The following is an 18,591-nucleotide window of genomic DNA, read 5'->3' as shown; positions in this document are numbered from 1 at the left end:
CCCCCCCCCCAATTGAAAAGGATACCCTAATATTCCTGGAAAAATGTCCTGTATGGATACGTCTGAAAATGGGACTTATCCCAGATAAGCAAGATTTATCAACTACTGAAAAAGATGCTCGTAATATTACGTAGATACAAATAATGAAGAAGTAATAACAATACGCTAAAAATAATAACACATTGACGACTAAACAAGGGTGATTAATTTAGGTAGAAAATAATCATCCAATTTATAATATGATAAAAGTATCAATTCTTTTCTACAAACTCTTATTTTCATATCCTTATAACTTTGCAACCCAAAAACGAGACCTTAGATATATCAAACTTTGAATTCTGTTGGATCAAATAATATAAGTTTTAAATATAAAAGGTTTACACTATCAGGTTGCAAAAATGGAATAGGAAAATTTGAGTTTGTGGCAAAGAATCAGGTTCTTTATAAACAAACCCAGGGAGAAGGTGAAGCTGAAAAGAATGAGACAAATCAAGGGAATGATTCCAAGACTAGACAACGTCTCCTCATCTATTCTAAACAAAAAACAATGTTTAAAATGAGAAAGCAATCTCCTTTCATTAAAAAAAGGTTTTCCTCCCATGCTTACGCTTGTTCTTATTTCATCAAAGAACTATCTTTTCCATATTCCATAAAAAATTGGGACTGTTGTTAAAATTGAACCTCAATTTATTAAAGCTGTATGCCCGACTCACAACAGTACCTTAAAATCCTTTATCATAACATAACGCGGAAAATGTCATTAGGGGGAGATGTGTTCGTTTTCTAATTGAATTCTACCTCGTTTTGAACTATTGGTCTGTAATTCATCTTTAAACTTACGGATTTGTCTTATTGTACTTATTCATTATAAGGATACTAGCCTTATAGGGCGCTCCGCGCACATCTTCTAAATTAATTGTGAACATGTTCTCTTTGTGTACATCGTAAAACAAAACAAAAATAATTCAAAAATTTAATGAAGATCGAATTTCGATGGAGACAAATATTTAAAATTTTGATCATTCATAAACCTTCCCTGTGGGCACGTGATGTCCCACAAAAATTTGGGCCAGATCGGTTCAGCCGTTTTGACGTTTATTGGATACAAACAAACAGACAGACAAGCCAAATTTATATATAGAAGGACCAGATTGTTAAATCCTCGTAAGTCTCTGTAAGCCATTTTTATGAAATATGCAAAATATTATTTCTTTGATGGAAAAAGAAATAAGAGAGCATGGATTATATTTCAAGAATAATTGCTGAGAATATAAAAGTTAAATATTGAATAACATGTGATCACGTGGATATTAGAAAACATGCTGTATTGTCTCTATAAGGATGCATGGTAAAGAAATTATCATTTTTTTAATGTGTTACAAATGATTTTTTTCATATCTTTCTAATATTTTTGTATTTGGACTAAATTTTGGTGAACTTCTAATCCTTGTTTTATAAAAACACAGATCTTACGGTTAAAATGTGCTACACATATGATTATGATTATTTTGTTTTATATAGAAGCACAAACCATACGGTTAAAATGTACTACTACACATATGATTATGATTATTTTTCATAGCAGAATAATTCCAAGTGAAAATTTCCCAAACGTACAATTTACCCTGTATACTAACCAGGGCTAGATTTGTTAGGTTTCTTTCATCTGACTTTTTTTACAAAGAAACTGAAAACTCGCCTCGTAGCCTAATTTTCTGCATAACCCGATCTCGTGGATCTTTGACATTTCTGTTAGAAATAAAAGGCAAAGTTCGAAATATCACTAGGTTACCCATCAGGTTTCAGAAATAAAGGGATTAGAAAATTTACTGTTGAGGCGATTAATCAGTTCCTTTGCTCCGGCTAGTTTTCAAACAAAGATTGCTATTTCCATCTAAATGATAAAACACGAAATTCATAGTTCCTTTTAGCCGGCCAAACGGCTGGACCGAATGGGCTGAAAGTTTTAGTGGACACTCATTGGTAGCCCAGGGGCTTCATAGGCAAAAAGAATTATAATTTTTTTTCTCAAAATTTTTTTTTCACGGGCTAGTAAACAATAAATATGCCTAATTCGGTCAGCCTCGGAAAGTTGCAGCAAGGGAAATGCACATTTCGGAAGTCGCCTCTTGGGAAAATGCTTAAAATCTTTATTATGTTATACTGCAAACATTTATATAAAAGCATAAAATTCTTACAGATCTCTATGTTCATCCAGATAGAAGTATGTTCCCAGGCCTAACAAGGATAAGGATACAAAAGCCAGAGAAACCATAATCAATATTTTCCGTCCGAATCTAGATATAGAAACCTAGATATAGAAACCTAGATATAGAACCCTAGATATAGAAACCTAGATATAGAACCCTAGATATAGAAACCTAGATTTAGAAACCTAGATATATAAACCTTGATATAGAACCCTAGATATAGAAACCTAGATATATAAACCTAGATATAGAAACCTAGATATATAAACCTAGATATAGAACCCTAGATATAGAACCCTAGCTATAGAAACCTTTTAGATATAGAAACCTTATAGATATAGAAACCTTATAGATATAGAAACCTAGATATAGAACCCTAGATATAGAAACCTAGATATAGAAACAAAGGAATTGAGTCTTTGCCACAAACTCTGATATTCTAATACCTATATCTTTGCAACCCAATAGCGTAGACCCTTTATATATCAAACTATTAACTCTGTCAGATCAAAGTATCTAAGTTTGAAATATCAAAGGTTAACATCATCAGGTCGCTAAGATAGGGATAAGAAAATTCGAGTTTGTGGCAAAGATTCAATTCCTTAGCTACACGATTATGTCTAAAGTGACTCTAAGTGTATTTTCAATTGCAAAGGTGGCAATGCTTGATTCACAACGGTACCCTTGAAATCTTTATCTGATAAAAAAAGTCGTTTTATGACTGGAAAAGGGTTTAATTCTGATCATTTCTCCAGCCTTTCTCATAAGCAAGAAATGCGCAAATCACTTCGGAAGAGAAACCTCGAGTGAAAATGAAAAGTTTTAAAAAACAAAATCATGGAGATCATACTTGCCATCTTTACATGGTAAGTCATTTGAAATTACGCTTATAGTTCCTTTAAGAATGTGTCTGATTGAGTAAAAAAAATAAAATGGCATTAAAACTCTAACCACCTAACCCTTTATATGTGCAATTTGACGTCGTAAAGCGTTGATTTTTAAAATTTTACTTTGACTATTTGATCCTGAAGAATTCATAGTTTGATACATCAAAATTCTCTGACATCAGGTTGGAAAGATAAAAGATATGAAAATTAAGGGTTGAGGAGAATATTGAGTTTTTAAATTAACCTTTTGATGCGTACTGCTTCTTATATTAAATAACGTTTATAAGTTTATTTTCTGATTAGTTTCTGAAGTATACATATTCATTTCTGAAAGGAAATGCTTTATTATACGTACTGTCCCATTTATATTTACTGTACTACTTGCACTAGTTGCCTAGAAGTCGGTACGGTACTTAAAATGACCTGGAGTTTGCAGTGTAGGGGGAATATAATTTGTTACATTTATTACGACATGTTAGGGCAGCTTTCTGAAATTTTTCTGATTTCATGGAATATTTTTTTGTAAATTCGTTTAAATTCCTTAAATACTGGTTAGAAAAACAAGCTATACGAATACAGAAGAATTGTATTTTTTAAACTGGAATTCTACTAAATATGTAGTTGTGGTGCCTAGTCAGCATTCTGTTGAAATTACTGCTTACACGGAGGTTTGTAAATATCTGTGTTCAACCAGAATTCTTTTATACATAACTAGTCTTTTCAACCTGCAGAAAGTTTTTGCCAAAGACTCTTTGAACTCTAAATGCAATTATCCACAGGAAACAAACTTTTTAACATCGTTTTATACGATCTTTTTTCAGAGAAGACAGGTTGCAGACTTTGATATAAAAATATATATGTTAAATCCTTTTTCTAAAGAAAAATGAGCTGTGTTTGAAAACCCGCAATTTTTTAGGTGAAATCTTGAATTTAATTATTTAATGTGGTGTCGACACTCGACATTTGACATCGTTCAATTTTTAATCCATGGAACCCAATAATCCATCATTATCTTTTGTAGTTAATAAGAGTGTTCGCAAAAAATTTATTGTTATTTAAAAATTTTAGAAGCATGCAGATTGCAGATAGCTGGCCTGGCCGTCATTCCATGTTTTAACTCTATTTTTATTATTTTTCTGTTATTTCATAAAAAGTACTTTCGTTTAAAATGTTGGCATTTAAAACAATATTCTTTTTAAATCTTATATTCAGAGTTCTAAATGTTCATGCAGTATTCAAGTCATGACAGTGAATAGTCAGAACAAATTATCTTTAAAAAATTTGAGGCACTCATCACACAAACAAATTATCGCAAGGTTCGGAATTCTAAATGAGGGGTTCCGAATATTGACTGAGGGGCACAGAAAACATTTTGATCCCTGCCACCCTTTGTGGCCGAATATCCCTCTCTCCCTCTGTGTACTTAGAAGTTCATGGCCAAATATCCCTCCCTCCCTCTGTTAACATAGAGGTTCATGGCCGAATATCCCTCCTACCCTCTTTATACCTAGAGGTCGATGGCCGAATATCTCTCCCTCCCTCTGTGTACCTAGAGTTCGATGGCCGAATATCCCTCCCTCCCTCTGTGTACCTAGAGTTTGATGGCCGAGTACCCCTCCCTCCCTCTGTGTACCTAGAGGTCGATGGCAGAATATCCCTCCCTCCCTATGTGTACCTAGATGTTGATGGTCGAATATCCCTCCCTCCCCTGTGTACCTAGAGGTCGATGGCCGAATATCTCTCCCTCACTATGTGTACCTAGAGGTTGATGGCAGAATATCCCTCCCACCCTATGTGTACCTAGAGGTTGATGGCAGAATATCTCTCCCTCCCTATGTGTACCTAGAGGTTGATGGCAGAATATCTCTCCCTCCCTATGTGTACCTAGATGTTGATGGTCGAATATCCCTCCCTCCCTCTGTGTACCTAGAGGTTGATGGTCGAATATCCCTCCCTTCATCTGTATACCTAGAGGTTGATGGCGGAATATCCCTCCCTCCTTATGTGTACCTAGAGGTTGATGGCAGAATATCCCTCCCACCCTCTGTGTACCTAGAGTTCGATGGCCGAATATCTCTCCCTCCCTATGTGTACCTAGAGGTTCATGGCCGAATATCCCTCCCTCCTTATGTGTACCTAGAGGTTGATGGCGGAATATCCCTCCCTCCCTATGTGTACCTAGAGGCTGATGGCGGAATATCCCTCCCTCCCTCAATGTACCTAGAGGTTGATGGCGGAATATCCCTCCCACCCTATGTGTACCTATCTACTATTAGTACTGTGACTGCTGTTCCTATACACTGAGTCAGCATAACTATTGATGAACTGAGGCAAGAGTCCAGAGTTGAATTAGCATTCTAAAAAATCATTTATCAAAAATAGAAAATATTTTGTCTAATCCCCAGTTATGAAATATGATGGTAAAACTGCAAATTCTCAGAAAAACATCGAAAAAATATGCCAATTCCTTGCATATGCTTTAAAATTCTCCATTTTAAGGTTGAAAGTAAAATTCTGCACTTTTTTGAAAATCTATCTAATACAAAATTAGCATTTCTTCTCGTACTTTAAAACTTAAAAACAAATTGATAATTTTTTCCTTACTCGCCAAATTAGGAAGTCCTTTTATTTTTTATTTATCTACAAGACAGCGATCGGCGCAGTTTTCTTGTTTGAATTAAAATATTTAAGATTTTTTAGAGACTTTTTAAAAAAACTTATATGTTTATCATATTTTGAAATTTTTGACTGAATTAAAGATAATGAATTTTTAAATATAAATGACAGATTCCTGTGAGGCCTCTGTAAAATAAATAAAATATTAAATGTTTAAAGGGACGGTAAGCGGAATTTAAAGTGACTCTGCTGATAGAATGAGATGTGTGATTCACAACCGTACCCTAAAACGTTCTTTCTGCTTGATGATTAAATAGAATTCAATGTTTTTATGTTTTAAAACTGTTTATTTTCATTAGAGATTTTTCTGCAAAAGATACTGGAGTATTTAATTCTGAAGAAACGATGGAGAAATCATCAGAATTAACCACTTTTTTCAAACCAGAAAAAATCAGATTAAAGTTTCAAGCGTACCATTGTAAATCGACATGGCACTCTTTTAAACGAAGGGTATCTAAATCTCAAATAGGAGAAGACGGAAATGAATCCTAACCTCGAATATCTTGACAGTGTATGCAGCAATGAAGTTGCACCCTGAGAACTGTTGGACGAACATGAGAACCAAGCAGAGAAGGAACGGGGTTCGATATCTCTTCTCCGTGAGTAAACTAAAATCAAATTTGGCTTTTTACCCCATATCAAAGTTGGCTACTTTTTTATAGCGTGTTCCCCATTTAAAATGTTTTTTGAAGTAAAAGATATTAAATGTTTGATTTTCTTAAAGAAAAATGATTCCTAAGATAACTAACGGAGCCCATGCTTTTAGAAATCTCCAGCGATCTTTCTATTTCCTGTGTACAGTGAACACGTGCTCAACCCGGTTTTTATTTCAAACTTCCGGTCTGCGGCAAGATATTTTTAATCTGATTTTTAGATAATATTGTGTTTAAACAAATAGGTTCAGTCGGTACATTGGTATTAGTAATATTTGTCACTTAAGCATCAAAGCATAAGCATTTGTAAAAATTTGATTAAAGACTTTTTACTAATAAGGGGGGGGGGTAAACCTTGTTTAGGGATGATATAAGATAATCTAATATTTGTAAGCTGAAATATTTTCAAACAAAATGGCTGAATAGTGAATAATGACACATGTTCCCTGTATCTCTTGATCTATGTTGTACTCGGATCCTCGGAGAAATAGAAGAGTCTCTCGTCCTTCCTTAATTCAGGGTTAACCAGACAACTGTGGTATAATCGTCGTGGAGAATATAGGGAAGCAAAGTAAAAAAGGGCAAAGGAGAAAACAGTTTGCTCAACCTCTATCCCTGAGGATTTGAAATATTGAAACTGTTTCCAAAAAAGTTCCGGTCAAATTTTAGAAAATACCTGCAGTCGTTAATTGTTAATTATTCATATCATTAGTCCCTAAGATATGATACTTTGATAACAGTATACTACCTTCATTAGTCCCTTAGAGATGAGATATTGTTAGTAGTATACTACCTTCATTAGTCCCTTAGAGATGAGTTATTTTTAGTAGTATCCTACCTTTAATTAGTCCCTTAGATATTAGGTATTGTTAGTAGTATCTTACCTTTACTAGTCCCTTAGATATGAGGTATTGTTAGTAGTAGCCTACCTTTAATTAGTCCCTTAGATACGAGGTATTGTTAGTAGTAGCCTACCTTTAATTAGTCCCTTAGATATTAGGTATTGTTAGTAGTATCTTACCTTTACTAGTCCCTTAGATATGAGATATTGTTAGTAGTAACCTACCTTTATTAGTCCCTAAAGATGAGATATTGTTAGTAGTATCCTACCTTTATTAGTCCCTTACAGATGAGAAATTGTTAGTATAGGATACTACCTTTATTATGTTCCTTAGAGATGAGATATTGTTAGTAGTATCCTACCTTCATTAGTTCCTTAGAGATGAGATATTGTTATTATGATATTACCTTTATCAGTCCCTTAGAGATGAGATATGTTGGAGATCTTGGCATAAAAAACATCCAGATTAGGAGTATAACTGGGAATCCAACACAGATCCAGGTTAAAGTCTGAAAGATTCACAACTAAATCATTTAAAGGAACTGATCTTTTAATCAGCATCTTTGGAACCTTATTATGTAATCTTTTGATATTTTTGCTTTTTAGGTCTTGCAGTATTTATGGATGTAAGTATTAGAAAACTAGGCTTTTAGGGCACGTCGCGCCCATCTTCTATTTAAAATGTTAACATGTTAAAACAAAGAAGAAAAAAATTTTGCGGATTAAAAAAAATCCACGGATTTTCAAGAATTTAAATTTTTTTTTACAAAATTAAAAACCATTAAAACACATTTTTTTATTTTTATCATTCATAAACCTTCCCTGTGGTCACGTGATGTCCCACAAAAAAATTGGGCCCGATCGGTTCAGCCGTTTTCACGTTTATTGGATACAAACAAACAAACAAACACCCAGACAAGCCAAATTTATATATAGATTAGAGTTTGAGACGAGTAATCAGTTCCATTATATCAATTTCTTTGATAGACAAGAACATCGGATAGATTATCCTTGTAGAATAAAAAATACATTAAGATAATTGAACATTCAATATTTCTTTTAGAATTCTGAAACCTGTTTTATTAAAGTTTTGAAAATATTTTGATTTTAAAGAATGAATTTAAAATAGTTTGTACCTGTCATGATACTGTGTATGAATGAATTTTGTTTTCTATACATGAAAAAATACTGAATACTGAGTATCTAACTGTGAACTGACTACATGAATACTGTATTCTTTACCTGAAGAGATACTGAATACTGAGTATCTAAATGGATACATGAATACTGTATTCTATACCTGAAAAGATACTGAATAATGAGTATCTAACTTAATACATGAATACTGTATTCTATACCTGAAAAGATACTGAATACTGAGTCTCTAACTTAATACATGAATACTGTATTCTATACCTGCAAAGATACTGAATACTGAGTATCTAAAGGGATACATGAATACTGTATTCTATATCTGAAAAGATACTGAATACTGAGTATCTAACTTAATACATGAATACTGTATTCTATACCTGCAAAGATACTGAATACTGAGTATCTAAATGGATACATGAATACTGTATTCTATACCTGCCAGGATACTGAATACTGAGTATCTAACTGAATACATGAATACTGTATTCTATACCTTCAAAGATACTGAATACTGAGTATCTAAATGGATACATGAATACTGTATTCTATACCTGAAAAGATACTGAATACTGAGTATCTAACTTAATACATGAATACTGTATTCTATACCTGAAAAGATACTGAATACTGAGTATCTAACTTAATTCATGAACACTGTCTTCTATACTTGCCAGGATACTGAATACTGAGTATCTAACTGAATACATGAATACTGTATTCTATACCTAAAAAGATACTGAATACTGAGTATCTAACTTAATATATGAATACTGTATTCTATACCTGCCAGGATACTAAATACTGAGTATCTAACTGAATACATGAATACTGTATTCTATACCTGCCAGGATACTGAATACTGAGTATCTAACTGAATAAATGAATACTGTTTCTATACCTGCCAGGATACTGAACACCCAACTGGATACATGAATAGTATTCCAATAGTAATCATCAACTGCATCATACTTCCCAGTGCACCTCGGATACTGATACAAGGATATAGTTACATCAAGAGATTCCCGGATACAGGGATATAGTTACATAAAGGGATACCCGGATACAGGGATAAAGTTACATAAAGGGATACCCGGATACAAGGATATAGTTACATAAAGGGATACCCGGATACAAGGATATAGTTACATAAAGGGATACCCGAATAAAAGGATATAGTTACATCAAGGGATACCCGGATACAAGGATATAGTTACATAAAGGGATACCCGGATACAAGGATATAGTTACATAAAGGGATACCCGGATACAAGGATATAGTTACATCAAGGGATACCCGGATACAAGGATACAGTTACATAAAGGGATACCCGGATACAAGAATATAGTTACATAAAGGGATACCCGGATACAAGGGTATAGTTACATAAAGGGATACCCGGATACAAGGGTATAGTTACATAAAGGGATACCCGGATACAATAATATAGTTACATGAAGGGATACCCGGATACAAGGGTATAGTTACATAAAGGGATACCCGGATACAAGAATATAGTTACATGAAGGGATACCCGGATACAAGGGTATTTAGTTAATAAAGGGATACCCGGATACAAGGGTATAGTTACATAAAGGGATACCCGGATACAAGGGTATTTAGTTACATAAAGGGATACCCGGATACAAAGGTATTTAGTTACAAGGGTGGGAGAACTTAAGGATGGAACAGAGATGTAAAACTCAAAATTGTGGAACCATTTTATAATACAATATGGTGTGCAGGGATAACATTCTTTTACATCTTCGCTCTATACATTTAAAAGAATATCGGATATGATACAAGAAATATTTAGTTAGGATACAAGATACAACTACATAAAGGCATCCAGAATGCAGCATCAATACTGATACAAATTACGGGTATTTACTATCTAGTTGGGATAGACATTCTAATGTATGAAAGGAGCAAAGGGTTTTCAGTTAAGATACAGGATACAGAGACATGAGTTTGTAAGACCAGGTGAAACTAAGTAGGGTACAAAGATACAAGTTCAGGATATGTAAGATCATGATAAGGGTAGACTGACAGAAACATATATTTTATAATATAAAATACAAATATTACATGTACAATATAGAATTGGTTTGCATCATTTCAAGTATTTCTGAAAATGTTGATTCTTGCAAATTATTTTTTCTATGTGAAGTTGTGACGTTTGACGTACATGCATGATTATTAATGCTTTCAATTCAGGGAATATATCCTGGAGATACGTCAATTCAGGGAATATATCCTGGAGATACGTAAATTCAGGGAATATATCCTGGAGATACGTCAATTCAGGGAATATATCCTGGAGATACGTAAATTCAGGGAATATATCCTAGAGATACGTCAATTCAGGGAATATATCCTGGAGATACGTAAATTCAGGGAATATTTCCTGGAGATACGTAAATTCAGAGAATATATCTTGGAGATACGTAAATTCAGGGAATGTATTCTGGAGATACGTAAATTCAGGGAATATATCCTGGAGATACGTAAATTCAGGGAATATATCCTGGAGATACGTAAATTCAGGGAATGTATTCTGGAGATACGTAAATTCAGGGAATATATCCTGGAAATTCAGAGAATATATCCTGGAGATACGTAAACTCAGAGAATATGTCCTGGAGATACGTCAATTAATTATTTTCACCGGATATTAACGAAATTATATATATTAATAAATATTGACCTGATCTCAGCAGTTTCAGCAGTATATGCAGGAGCAGCAATAACAAAAGCTCCGCCAGCAAACCCGGTCATCAACCTAAACACCAGTGCTAAAATCCGAAAAAATATGCCGATCCATGGATCCGGTTCCAGGGGGAAAAATAAATATTTTTAAAAACTTTTTGCTTAAAAAAATCTCTAAGGTTGACAACCTCTGAATAGACAATAAAGTTTCTACCCAAAAAAATTGTAGTCTTTTCCAAAAAAAACTCTGATTTTCTAACCCCTTTATGATCTTTATCTCTGTAACCCAATGTACACTGTGTGATTTAAAGTGCTCAAGCTCTAAAGCAAAAATCGATGATGATTTTGACAATAACTTTTTTAAAACTAAAGCCAACAACATCAGGTTACAAAGATATAAGGTGATAAAAATATCGGATTTGTGATAAAGACTCAATTTACTTCTTTTTAAAATTGAAAAAATGAGTTTAGAGTCGGATCCGCATCAAAATGAAATTGATCCTAATATCGCTTTAATAAATAGATCTTTAAATCAATCAATCTATCATGCACAAAATATTTACATAAGGGTGTAGGTGTATACTGGAAATTATCTCGTTTTTAATAAAAAATCTTCCGTTAAGCAATCTTTGGTTTCTATAAAAAAATTGTTGAGTTTGATAAAAATACAAGCTTTTTACTAAAAACCTATCGCTATATTTAAAGAATGGAAAATAAAATTTACTTCTGTTTAATTGTGGAGCGTGGGTAGGTTGGTATTAGGAATGTTGTATCAAAAGATATTTCTTATATCTTTGCAACCCATGATTTAAAATACCTTAGATATTTAAAATCATGGATTCTATGAGATCAAATAATCTACACTTTTTTAAATTTCAAAGGTTTACACCATCCGGTTTCCTGTTGCAAAGATATAGGGATTAGAAAATTTGAGTTTGTGGCAAAGGTTCATTTTTGTGTGACAAACCTGCCTATATAGAAAAGGATGATTGAGTATTCACCAAGTCCAACCATTATCCAGCCGAGGATTGCAGGGAGAGCCAACAGCATCATACTCCATTTTTTACCAATTCTTTCATTGGTAAAATCTGGAAATTCAAGTCACGTCAAAATCGTTTAATTCTAATCATTTTATTGAGACTGTGGATTAGACTGTAATTAATGGACTGAAAAGAATAAAAGTTTATTAATTTTTCGTCAAATTTTCCAGTGCTGACCTAAATTTAAGTTTTATGAAAAGAATTTTTCTAAATTTTATAAAGTGTGAAATTATAAAATCAAGGATTATAAAAACTAGGATAAGTGTTAAGTTGAAAATTGAGCACTTGTCTCGAATTCTAATTTTATAATCCCTAAATCTTTGCAATATGACTTATATATTTCAAACTTAGACTTGAAATATTAAAACTATGAGAGTCTGAGACATCAGGTTGCAATATATAAAGAAAATGAAATTAAAGTTTGAGGCAATTGTTAGTTCCTGTTTTTTTATCGAAATAATACATGGTAATAACTATAAAATAGGAAGACGACTTTAAGAATCAAGTTATAACGTTAAAACTCCAATTGTGCGGTGTAAACAGACCCATTTCACTAAATTAATGATTTCAGTAAGACTGTTTAGTAGGACTTTTTGCTTTGTAAAATCATCAAATACAATTAAGTATTGCTATAATGTCGTCTTCCTATTCCACTGTTTTCTGGTTAATACTGAACTTATTTTGTTTAAGTTTGATTTTTAAAAATATTTTATTTAGAAGCATTATAGCAAAAACCGTTTACAATTTTTGTTATTAACTATCATTAGACAATTTTTGAAAACTACGCTTATCACTGAATATAAAGAATATCCAAACAATTAAGAGAATTTATTAAAGTTACCTAAAAAGAATGGAACAATAGCCGCTCCAATAAAGATGAGAGCTGCGATCTATTCAAAATAATATGATTTTATAAAAATGATAATATAAAATGTAAATAAAGGAAATGATTAAAATGCTTCTTATTCATCTTTTAAAACAAATTAGATATTGGAGATTGATTTACTCTAGAGCAGGAGATTCATGTTTAGTTACCTGTGCCTCCTAAAGTTTATTTTAATCTAGAGCTGGAGATTAATGTTTAGTTACCAGTGCCTCCTGGAGATTAATTTACTCTAGATCAGGAGATTCATGTTTAGTTACCTGTGTCTCCTGGAGATTATTCTGCTGTAGAGCAGGAGATTAATGTGTAGTTACCTGTTCTCCTGGAGATTATTCTACTCTAGATCAGGAGATTCATGTTTAGTTACCTGTGTCTCCTGGAGATTATTCTACTCTGTAGAGCAGGAGATTAATGTGTAGTTACCTGTTCTCCTGGAGATTATTCTACTCTAGATCAGGAGATTCATGTTTAGTTACCTGTGTCTCCTGGAGATTATTCTGCTGTAGAGCAGGGGATTAATGTTTAGTTACCTGTGTCTCCTGGAGATTATTCTATTGTAGAGCAGGAGATTAATGATTAGTTACCTGTTCTCCTGGAGATTATTCTACTCTAGAGCAGGAGATTCATGTTTAGTTACCTGTGTCTCCTGGAGATTATTCTACTGTAGAGCAGGAGATTAATGTTTAGTTACCTGTTCTCCTGGAGATTATTCTACTGTAGAGCAGGAGATTCATGTTAAGTTACCTGTGTCTCCTGGAGATTAATCTATAGAGCAGGAGATTAATGTGTAGTTACCTGTTCTTCTGGAGATTATTCTACTCTAGAGCAGGAGATTCATGTTTAGTTACCTGTGTCTCCTGGAGATTATTCTACTCTAGAGCAGGAGATTAATGTTTAGTTACCTGTTCTCCTGGAGATTATTCTACTGTAGAGCAGGAGATTCATGTTTAGTTACCTGTTCTCCAGGAGCTTATTCTACTGTAGAGCAGGAGATTAATGTGTAGTTACCTGTTCTCCAGGAGCTTATTCTACTGTAGAACAGGAGATTCATGTTTATTTACCTGTGCCTCCTGGAGATTAATTTACTCTAGAGCAGGAGATTAATGATTAGTTACCTGTGTCTCCTGGAGATTATTCTACTGTAGAGAAGGAGATTAATGTGTAGTTTCCTGTTCTCCTGGAGATTATTCTACTCTAGAGCAGGAGATTCATGTTTAGTTACCTGTTCTCCTGAAGATTATTCTACTGTGGAGTAGGAGAATAATGTTTAGTTACCTGTGTCTCCTGGAAATTATTCTACTCTAGAACAGGAGATTCATGCTTAGTTACCTGTTCTCCTGGAGATTATTCTACTCTAGAACAGGAGATTCATGTTTAGTTACCTGTGCCTCCTGGAGATTAATTTACTCTAGAGCTGGAGATTGATGTTTAGTAACCTGTGTCTCCTGGAGATTAATTTACTTTAGAGCTGGAGATTAATGATTAGTTACCTGTGCCTCCAAGAGATTAATTTATCCTAGGGCTGGAGATTAATGATTAGTTACCTGTGCCTCCAGGAGATTAATTTATCCTAGGTCTGGAGATTAATGTTAAGTTACCTGTGACTCCAGGAGATTAATTTATCCTTGGGCTGGAGATTAATGTTAAGTTACCTGTGCCTCCAGGAGATTAATTTATCCTAGGGCTGGAGATTAATGTTAAGTTACCTGTGTCTTCTGTAGATTAATCTACTGTAGAGCAGGAGATTAATGTTTAGTTACCTGTGTCTCCTATAGATTAATCTACTCTAGATCAGGAGATTAATGTTAAGTTACCTGCTCTCCTGACCCTCCTGGAGATTAATCTGCTCTAGATCAGGAGATTAATGTTAAGTTACCTGTGCCTCCTGACCCTCCTGGAGATTAATCTGCTCTAGATCAGGAGATTAATGTTAAGTTAACTGTGCCTCCTGACCCTCCTGGAAATTAATCTGCTATAGATCAGGAGATTAATGTTAAGTTACCTGCTCTCCTGACCCTCCTGGAGATTAATCTGCTCTAGATAAGGAGATTAATGCTAAGTTACCTGTGCCTCCTGACCCTCCTGGAGATTAATCTACTCTAGATAAGGAGATTAATGCTAAGTTACCTGTGCCTCCTGACCCTCCTGGAGATTAATCTGCTGAAGTGCAGGCGCAGACCAAGATATCACTGTTCCCAAAGAGAATGCTCCGGCGCAGGCTACAATTATTATATCTTTAAAGCAGGTAAGGGACGGTGTATGATGTTCTTTAATATTTCTGCAAGATAAAATGTGAAGAGGAACAACATCAAAAAAATATTTTCAAGCTACGGCAAAACTTTATCACAACACCAAATACACGTAAGATTGCTTATATGTTTCTTCCTATTCCACTTTTATGGGTTCAACTGTATATTGAGGCATAAATTCTATATTTTACCCTATTAGAAAGCGGAACCCTTCTATTTCTGTTTAGAATATTAACATTTAAAGTTTTAATTACTATTTTTATATTATATTCTTTATTTCAGAATTAAAATATTCTTGATTTTTTGAGCCAATATATCAACATATTGTGTGACTTTGAAGTGTTAAATAAAAAAGATAAAAGATTTATTTTCTTTCATCTTTCATTAATAATTTAAGATAATTTACACAAGGAGAGATGAATTTTAAACTACAAGATTATATTTCAATATCTATTAAATTAAACACGTCATAAACATTCTTTTATCATGTTCAATGTTTTAAATCTAAGTTTTAATTCAAATTTTAATTCATTTTTATTTAATTCATTCTCATCTTGAATGTCGCCAAAAAAGTCTCATTTTAAAGGGACTCTAGAGACGTATTTCTGACTCTTTTCTTCATTGTCTCTGAAGAGCATAAATTCCAATATCACTTAAATGTGGAAACCGCAATTAAAAATAATAAATATTTAAAAGAAAAATGACTAAGTCTTATTTATCATTGCTCAGAAAAAGATTTTTGTTAAGCTGACTCTATAAATGTTGGGGCCACTTGAAATTAGATTTTCAGTCTCATTAAGATGGATTCCCCAAGAGATGTAGGGCCGTCATTTGATGACTTAATCCGATAAATTAAAGTAAACTCTACGTTAGATTTAATCCTTACATACTTTCAATAACAGCGCCGTTTTCTGAAGAGCACTGGCGGAGAAGAATTTAAAAGATTTTCAATTTGAAAACAATTAAAGGGAGTGGCCGGCAATGGATGTTAGTTGAACTGAGAATGTAGCATTGTGGAAAAATTTTTGAGGAATCATTCGAGACCTATAAGACGTTTTTACGGTGCATATTTGTTCAGCGAGAGCGAAAATTCAATCTTTAACATCCTTATAGATTGTTCATTATTTAGGGACGATTTTCAGAATCGTTTTCAAAAAAATTAATCAATAAAGACGACGAAAAATGTAGAAAAATTTCTACAGTAAACTAATCAGTTGTTAAGGAACAGAAATGAAAATAAAAATTAACTATTATCAATGAAAATAAGTAATCTTATTCAGTTGTTGATTTCTAACATTGATTTATTGAGAAAATTTCAATTTTCCTTAACATCTAATCAGTTTACTTAAAACTTTTTTATATTTTTTTTGTATTCGTTATTTAATAATTTTTAAAAAATCGATTCTCAAACTCAGTAATTTACATCATTAAAACGTTTTGTTCGTCTCAAACAAATCCTAAACAATTAAATATTACGTTCTCAGTATAACTCCCATACATTGCTTGTCACTTCCTTTAATTTTGCATTAATTTGACTTACTTCTTTTAGTCAGTAATTTAATATAATTTTCATTTCTTCTTTTTACATGCATCCTTCCTTTTCCAACCCTCTTTTTTTATAAATTGATTATTTTTTTCATACCTTTCATTTTCATATTTCAAACATTAATTCAAATAGGTGCAGTTATCAATATTTATAAAAGTTTTAAAGAGAAATGTTTCCAGCAGAAATCAGCATGTATAAATTTTGTAAATCAGAACCATAATTTACCCGATTTATTATTCTGTGGGATTTTTCTTCAGAGAAATAAATAAAAACCGTTACAAATTAAGCTAAAAAAGAACTGGATCTGTCACAAATTCTTCTAAATTTTTAAACTTATATCTTTGCAACCCTTTGATTAGTTCAGACTATGAGTTCTGTTAGATCAAATAGAATTTGGGGAAATACTCAATTCCTTAAATAAAATAATTATCATAATAATAATTAAATAATTAAAAGCTAATTTGATCAGGTATCAAACAATTCTCTTTTTCGTGTAAACTCTCTTTAAGACTTAACTTAAAAAGATGTTATATAACAGAACCTCCAAGTGTAGCTGCTATTTGAGGAAGTTTTCGTTTAGTTTCCGTGCTCAACATCCTGGAGACACTGGAGACACTCTAGACACCATAGATCCAGGTGGACAGTTACAGGGATTACTGATAACATATATTCATTCGAATGTACACACAACAAACTGTATTTTTATTAACAAACTAGCTTGGGAACCCATCTCTGCTTGGAAACCAGAATTTCTCAACAAATCAACCAAGCTAAGAACGTTTCCGTGGATCCACCGGATTCCCCAGTCAAAACGTTCAGCAAATCTGAGAAATAAACAAATATATGGAAGTGTTTTATAAACGGAATCCTTAATGTCCCATAAGTATTCAAAAACATGCTTTTTAGTCATTTTCTAAGTGTAAATGTACCTGAGCTGAAATCTTTAGAATGGAATATCTTTAATCCCAATCGGTTAATTAATCTGGAGATTAATAACAAGTGGAGAACAAGCATTATTTAATCTCAATATAAAGAAAAAGGGTGGATCAAGCATTAATCCCGATATCCACCATTCAAAAGTTCCCAGCTCTGGTACAATTATTATTACTAGAAACCTAGTTACTAGAAAATTATCGGTAGCCATTTCTATAAACAGGTTTGAAACCAAGCTTTGTCTGGAAACTAAAATTTCGCTGTAAAGCTAATCCACTCTATACTTCAGATATGATTAGACAAACTAACAAAAGATCAGAGATTACTACTTAATATAAGTATAGATAAACTGAATCCTTCTTATTTTAAAAGTTTCAAAAACGTGTTTTTGTTTGATTAACGGCTCGAGATATAGCTGGTTAACAGATATTTTCCAGAAACCCACAGTTCCTAGAAAATTATATATAGTTTTTTTCTCATATAATTGAGAAGAAATGACTAAGAGACGTTCACAGTAAAATAACCTTATAAAGAATGCACGAAATTTTTTAAGTGAATGTTTTTTATTTATTTAACTTAAATATTAATGTTAGTTGAAACACCTCTCAAGTTCTAATATCTGTTAAACATGACTCACTTCAAAAAAATTTTGTTTGAAAATATTAAAAAAATTTACAAATACTTTTTTAGAAGTGGATATTTAAAAAAAACAACACAATGAGGTTAGGAAAGGAATTAAACACTCGTCACAAACTCTAATTTTCTAATCCTTATTCCCTATGTCTTTGGCAAGCTGATGGTGTAAACCTTT

The 18,591-nt window shown here is 32.9% G+C and overlaps 1 protein-coding gene across 2 annotated transcripts in view; it reads right to left on the bottom strand.

Annotated features, from left to right (window-relative positions):
• LOC111707524 (facilitated trehalose transporter Tret1) overlaps positions 1-17,638 on the bottom strand; it is a 23,578-nt gene extending 5,940 nt beyond the window's left edge. Inside the window, exons 1-13 of one of the 2 annotated variants that reach the window (XM_023480637.1) lie at positions 17,389-17,638; positions 15,180-15,271; positions 13,011-13,059; positions 12,097-12,217; positions 11,128-11,202; positions 9,321-9,411; positions 7,675-7,776; positions 6,873-6,935; positions 6,513-6,564; positions 6,267-6,385; positions 5,360-5,454; positions 2,199-2,297; positions 454-533 (exon numbers count right to left, since the gene is read on the bottom strand). In XM_023480637.1, the coding sequence (XP_023336405.1) occupies positions 454-533; positions 2,199-2,297; positions 5,360-5,454; positions 6,267-6,385; positions 6,513-6,564; positions 6,873-6,935; positions 7,675-7,776; positions 9,321-9,411; positions 11,128-11,202; positions 12,097-12,217; positions 13,011-13,059; positions 15,180-15,271; positions 17,389-17,443 (1,093 nt within the window). In that variant the 5' untranslated portion in view covers positions 17,444-17,638. Of the gene's footprint in view, positions 1-453; positions 534-2,198; positions 2,298-5,359; positions 5,455-6,266; positions 6,386-6,508; positions 6,565-6,872; positions 6,936-7,674; positions 7,777-9,320; positions 9,412-11,127; positions 11,203-12,096; positions 12,218-13,010; positions 13,060-15,179; positions 15,272-17,388 lie in introns of both variants that reach the window. The other variant, XM_023480636.1, reaches the window with a different exon arrangement.
• Between the last annotated feature and the right edge of the window lie 953 nt (positions 17,639-18,591).

The sequence above is a fragment of the Eurytemora carolleeae genome, unplaced genomic scaffold, assembly GCF_000591075.1.
Source record: "Eurytemora carolleeae unplaced genomic scaffold, Eaff_2.0 scaffold776, whole genome shotgun sequence".
Classification (NCBI taxonomy): Eukaryota; Metazoa; Arthropoda; class Copepoda; order Calanoida; family Temoridae; genus Eurytemora; species Eurytemora carolleeae.
This window is presented reverse-complemented; position numbering and strand designations above follow the sequence as displayed.